Source organism: Chrysoperla carnea, chromosome 2 (genome assembly GCF_905475395.1).
Source record: "Chrysoperla carnea chromosome 2, inChrCarn1.1, whole genome shotgun sequence".
Lineage (NCBI taxonomy): Eukaryota > Metazoa > Arthropoda > Insecta > Neuroptera > Chrysopidae > Chrysoperla > Chrysoperla carnea.
The window spans coordinates 15,635,278-15,641,626 of NC_058338.1; the positions used below are offsets into that span (position 1 = coordinate 15,635,278).

At 30.1% G+C, this 6,349-nt stretch overlaps 1 protein-coding gene across 1 annotated transcript; it reads left to right on the forward strand.

The window, feature by feature from the left end:
* Positions 1-233: 233 nt before the first annotated feature.
* LOC123292229 (mitochondrial chaperone BCS1) lies at positions 234-2,565 on the forward strand. Its single transcript, XM_044872803.1, has 5 exons — positions 234-664; positions 864-1,003; positions 1,061-1,273; positions 1,576-1,909; positions 2,169-2,565. The coding sequence occupies exons 1-5, from the start codon at positions 342-344 to the stop codon at positions 2,431-2,433; spliced, it is 1,275 nt and encodes a 424-aa protein (XP_044728738.1). The 5' UTR covers positions 234-341; the 3' UTR covers positions 2,434-2,565.
* Positions 2,566-6,349: the final 3,784 nt, after the last annotated feature.

Here is a 6,349-nt window from a genome sequence, read left to right on the forward strand (position 1 = left end):
GTAAAAAAGTCTTATATTTGTTTTGGAGTCACCCAACGTTTTATTTCGCTTGTCGTCTCAATGTAGCTTAGCCCTTAGCTTAATTTAAAATTCTCAAGCTTATTAAAACATTCATACATCTCAAAATGCACCTGTGGAAGTTTTTTGTTGAACATAAGTGTACATAAAACTTCTAACTTGTTGTCATTTTTATTACGTCAGATTACACGAAAAGTGAACATAACCATAAAAAATGTTAAATTATGTTAATTATAGTGAAGTAGTCTTTCATAGGTTAAATACAAAGAAAGTTATTTTTAAATTAATCATATTAAATAAGTGAAACAATTAATGTTAAGAATATGACACTTACTGATTATGTGGGCTCATTAGCTGATAATCCATATTTTGGAGCCGGTTTCGGTCTCTTTGGAATTGGAGCTGGAGCAGCTATATTACGTAAAGGATTGCAAGGTGCTTTAATATTATTTCGAAGAAATTATATGATTACATTGGAAGTTCCATGTCGCGATAAATCTTACCAATGGCTTTTACAATGGATCAGTCAAAAAGGCGCTCGATCCACACAACATTTGAGCGTGGAAACTAGTTTTATACAAAAAGACTCTGGCCAAGTGCAAACTAAATATGATTTTATACCAAGCGTTGGAACGCATTTATTTCGGTACGATTCTATCTTCTAAAATGTAGCACAATTTCTGTCTAAAATCTGGAAGAAAACATGAAACACCATGCAAGTAAAAATTATTTCAAAGAATATTTCAATAAAAACTGCGTTCTTAGTCCATGGTTTCTTCCAGAATGGAATTTATTTCAAGCTAGAGAAAGCAGCTTTTTTATAAATCCAATTTATTTATTTGTAGGTATAAAGGAACATGGATACAAGTCGAACGTACTCGAGAAAAGCAGACAATAGATTTACATTTAGGTTTACCATTTGAAACAGTTACTCTCACAGCGTTTGGTCGAGATCGTGGAGTTTACTTCAATATACTCGAAGAAGGTATGCGAATTTCGAGTATAATCAAAACTTAATAGAATTAACGTATTTATTTGTTAGCTAGACAAATTGCATTAAAAGAAAATGAAGGCAAAACCATCATGTATACAGCAATGGGTAGCGAATGGAGGCCGTTTGGACATCCACGTAAACGCCGCCCTATTGATTCAGTTGTATTGGATCAAGGTATTAGTGAGCGAATTTTAAATGATTGTAATGAATTTATTAATAGTCCTGATTGGTATACGCAACGAGGGATTCCATATCGTAGAGGTAAACATATAATGTCAAGGTTTCCAAGGTTTCCTAGCAATTAATCGACTTTTCCTATAACATTTAACAAGATTTTTTTATTGTTAAAAATGCGTTATTTTCGAGTTACAGACTCTATTCGACCTATATTTTCATAAAAAATTTACAAAAAGCATTTCTGTTTTTCATGAAAAAGGTCTATTACAAAAGAAATGCAAAATTTGAAGGAAATGTTGATGATCCTATGAAACTGGAAATGTATGGAATATTGACCCAAAATACTTTTTTTGACTCGAAATTTAATTTAAATTTCAATCATATAGGATATTTGCTTCATGGCCCACCTGGTTGTGGCAAATCGTCGTATATTACAGCCTTAGCCGGTAAATTAGAGTTTGGCATTTGTGTATTAAATTTATCCGAGCGTGGTTTAACCGATGATCGGTTAAATCATTTATTAGCTGTTGCTCCAGTTCAAACAATTATATTATTAGAAGATATTGACGCAGCGTTTGTGAGTCGCGAAGATACTACAGAACAAAAAGCAGCATTTGCGGGATTAAATCGTGTTACTTTTAGCGGATTGTTAAATTGTTTAGATGGCGTGGCTAGTACCGAAGCAAGAATTGTATTCATGACCACAAACTACATCGAAAGGTATGTAAAGATTTAGCTAGTTGTAAAAGTAATCTTAAAAGAAAGGAAAACATGACAGTCAAAAATTTAACACTTAATACTAATTTTCCCCACACAAAGCCAATTCCAAAGTTACGAAATGAAATTTTAAATTCATTTTTCTTTTACAATTTGGGACAGGGATTTATAGTAAAATCGTTGAATATTGCTTAAAGATTTATAATTTTTTCCAATTTTGCAGCCCATGTATGAATTACAAATAATTTCAATTATTTTACAGATTAGATCCAGCCTTAATACGTCCTGGACGTGTTGATTTTAAAGAATACATCGGCTGGTGTTCTGAATATCAAATAAGAGAAATGTTTTTACGATTTTATAAAGGCGAAGATGCCTTAAATTATGCGACCCAATTTGCTAAAAATGTAATAGCAACGGGTAAAAATGTCAGTCCCGCGCAAATTCAAGGTTATTTTATGTTTCATAAGCTTTCAACCCATGAAGAGGTAGTGAATAACGTTCATAAAATATGGGAATTGTTATAAGTTTTTGTTTCTCGATTTTTTTTATATATTTTTAAAACTCGTTGAATCGAATTTTATTATAATTTTATTTGAATTATAAAAAGTAAGTACCAAGAAAAGTTGTGTAGATGAATATAATTTTATTTGAACTTCGAAGGTCACTGTTTTATTTCTTCGATTTACCCTTCTTTTTATTTTTGGCCATCATTTTAAATGGCCCCAGGCATTTACGAACCATACACATACGCCACCATGATTGAATTCTAGTTACCGCTAGCCGACGACTTTCCTCTAATTCAGCTTTCCGTTTCATTTCAGCTTTTGCTTCTAACCAATCGTTAATTTTGTTTAATTTCCTATCATACTAAAAACGAAGGTAATTTTACGTGGGTTGTAAAAGAAAAGATATGGAATTTTTTTATTTTTACTTTATACCTCAGCTTTTAGTTTTGTCATCTCGTTAGATTGTAATCTCGTTTTTTCAATTACATCAGCAATTTCGCGGTCCTTTTCAGCAGTCTGTTTATTGTAAATTTCGATAGTGTCTTTTAATTTTTTATTTAAATCCTACAAAAATAATGCAATTTATTAAAAAGAAAGTTTTTTTAGTAGTAACTGTGTTCAAGGACAAAATTCTGCACAAATTCATGTTGCCCTAGTCTTCATTAGTAGAAGGTAAGAGAAAATTAGCTTAGAAGTTTCTGCATGGCAATTTTTTTTCCAATTTAATTTTACAGTGGGATCCAAATCGATAGCAAACAACACAAAAGTTCGATTTATTGAATATTTTCACCAACCTGCATAAATAGCTCTTCAAATTTTACAATATTTTTATGAATAATAACTTCATTTTGAATTTGATCCTGAGCCTTTTCCGTTTCCTGTACCTTTTTGGATAGTGTCATAAATCCTTTTAAGCTGTGTTGATAAACTCGTGATTTATTCCATTTTGCTACATAGTTTGTTTTTACAACATTTTCCGTTTCAAGTGTCTTTCATAAAAAAATAGAAAAATATATAAACCACAAACTAAATACATTGTCATGTAACGGGATTCTATCTTTTCAATTTAAATTTTGTAAAACTAAGATGGGTACTCAAAAAAGTAAATTTACAAAAAAAGAATCATAGTTTAAACTTAAATTTTCTACAATGATTGAAACCTGTTTTCTATGGGATCATAGAATGAACCACTTTGAATCCTAAATTTAAATCGATTGACTACTTGACTAGGAAATGGAGCTAAAAAAAATTTATCTATGTAGATAGTGCAATATTAAGTACACTTACTCTCTGAATATCAATTGCAGATCGAACTGTTCGATCTAAATCATTAATAATTGTTTGACCATTAACACTTTGCAAATAAAGATCATTTCTTAATTGTTCAACAATCTTTAAATTTTCATTTGTTTCATTGATTAATTGTGTTTCTTCAGCAGAAACACTTCTAACACTCTCTAGTGCATTGAATAAGGTATTTTCATACGATGTTCCATTGGTTTTTTTAAATTCATTTATAAAACTTTTATAGAAATTTATGATCGAATGCCTGCAAATTTTAAACATCAAATGTTTTGATAAAATCAAATTTATACAAAAGAAGAAATCTATCCATTCCTTCGTTTAGTTTATGCAATATTTATATGCACATATGTAATATTTATTGCATATACTGATTGAAAATGAAAATTAAGATTAAAGATAGGAAAAACTCACACAAGTTGAATGTTAAAAGTACACACAGGTCAATTCCAAGGTTTTAGGTCTTTTAAGGAAAAAAATTTTGACCCAAAAGTACAAAAATCGGATATATTTGATGATTTGATAGATTGTTCTTGGCATATCGTCAACAACCCCGTATAAAGGACGATTTCCGTCAATTTCTTAGGAAAGGAATCATATTGCTGGATATGGTTGGGATCTTATGGATTATGTGTGGAAAAAATATACCTTTCATTTTCAATTTTCTTGGCTTCAACATCAAATTGCGTTGAATGATGTACAGCTCGATCTAATTCGTCATAAATTTTTTGATAAGCAAATGCTTTAATTCGTTCTGCTAATGATTGTGGAGCTTTATAAGTAGTTTCACCATCGGCTTCCTGAATTTGTTTCAATGTTGTTAAATTAGAAACTACAGTTAATTGATCATATGCGTTGAGCAACATTTGAAGCATTGCTCGCTAAAAAGTTTCAATCAAATTTAAACAAAAACAGTTTTAATACTTATTAACTTCTCGTTTACCTTTTGTAAAATTGATAAAGGTTTTTCTTCGACTATTCTTGAATTATTGTTACGTAAGTGTGTACTTTCTTCCATGTTTATAGAAAAAAAAAGCACAGAATTGTTTACAAAATAATTATCGATTTAATTTCTTAATTATTATCCACAGTTGTTATGACAACACTCAACAGAATTTATGTTTATGAGATAAATTTAATATTTTAAGTTTGAGATTATAAACATTATGAAACTACAAGATGCCGCATGGAATTTTTATTATTAATTTTCTTACAAAAAACTATTCTTTATAAAAATTCGTCCATATCAAGAAAGGCGATCTTTGTTTTTCGTCAATCGTTGCTGATTAAGAAAATAGATGTAATTTTATATTATTCTCTATAAATAGGGATTTTAATAGGAATAAAAAAAAAGTTGGCCCATGCGAAATTTTCGCATTTATTCTTTTAATAAGCCCCCATTAATCGTAAGTAAACCTATGACCTAGAAGCAGTATTGGGACTTAGTTGCATAATGTCTCAAAAACCACAATCTTTGGCAAACATTCACTGTAGCGTGGAGAGGGTAGCAGGAAAACAGGCGCCTACCTAGGTGAGTTGTTTTCAATTTTTTATCTTTTGTTTTCAATCAATTGAACACTTTCAACTGTTTTCAATCTCTTAGACAGGCTGATGCGCAGTACAAAGGCACAAGGACCTATGACTAGACCCCACCCCCGTAGACGGCTTTAATTCAGCCACAGGCGCTTATAGCTCGGCATAGGAGGTTTCATGTCCTAAATATATATATGTTCTTGTTGTGCTAGTTTACCTCTATACTCCATAGTATAAATCAAATAAAAGCAAATTTCAGTTAGTTTTGAGACTAGTTTGCTATAATTGTACTTGTCCAAGAGTCAACTCTACCCTCCATACAACAATCAAATTTAACTATGATTTCGTCACTTCTCTATATTCTTTTCATATACTTTGATGTCTTCAAACAATCTTCAGGAATAAAATTTGTATTCGCTAATTTTGCACACTTATCTACCATCTGCTCTAATACCACAGAGAGGATATTTTTTTTCTAGCGTACATCGCCCATGAATTAATTAATTAAATGTATCGGCCAAGCGACAAATTTCTCAACTTATATAATTCCCTACCTTTTGGAAAAATACATGTTTAATAAAATAACAATCTTATGATATATAAATTAAATATTTCATTTATTTTTACGAGTAACAATTCATTTAATAAATAGTCAGTTTAAATTTTAAATACTGTAAATTTGATGTTTTCTTAAAACAAAACTACATTAATTAAAATATAAAATTATTTAAGTCTACTTAAATCTATAACATTAATAATACTTTAAAAGATACATGAACTTCTAAATTTGATCTTTTAAAAATTCTCGGCCGGCGAAAACCTTAACTTGAAGGCTTTTTAACAAAACTGTTTTTCTATTAGTCGAATTTGTTCGAAGCCAATTTATAAAATTGAGAACCTTCTCTCTTTTATTGTAAAATTTTTTATAGAAAACGTTGTAAACTTATTTTATTCAAAAACCTGATAGGAAACGACAGAGTATATTAGATTTTTCATTTAGCGGTGGGATAGAAATTAATAAAACCTTTTTTTTTTACAATTCAGAAAGGCACTTTAACGAAATTTACTTCAGAATTGAAAGGGATAGGTGCAAATGCTG

Excerpts from the sequence above, each read along its gene's own strand:
- LOC123292229 (XM_044872803.1), top strand. The coding sequence starts at position 342 with ATGACACTTACTGATTATGTGGGCTCATTAGCTGATAATCCATATTTT. Across the intron at positions 665-863 it reads GTTGGAACGCATTTATTTCG|GTATAAAGGAACATGGATAC; the intron begins GTACGATTCTAT and ends ATTTATTTGTAG. Across the intron at positions 1,274-1,575 it reads AGGGATTCCATATCGTAGAG|GATATTTGCTTCATGGCCCA; the intron begins GTAAACATATAA and ends TCAATCATATAG.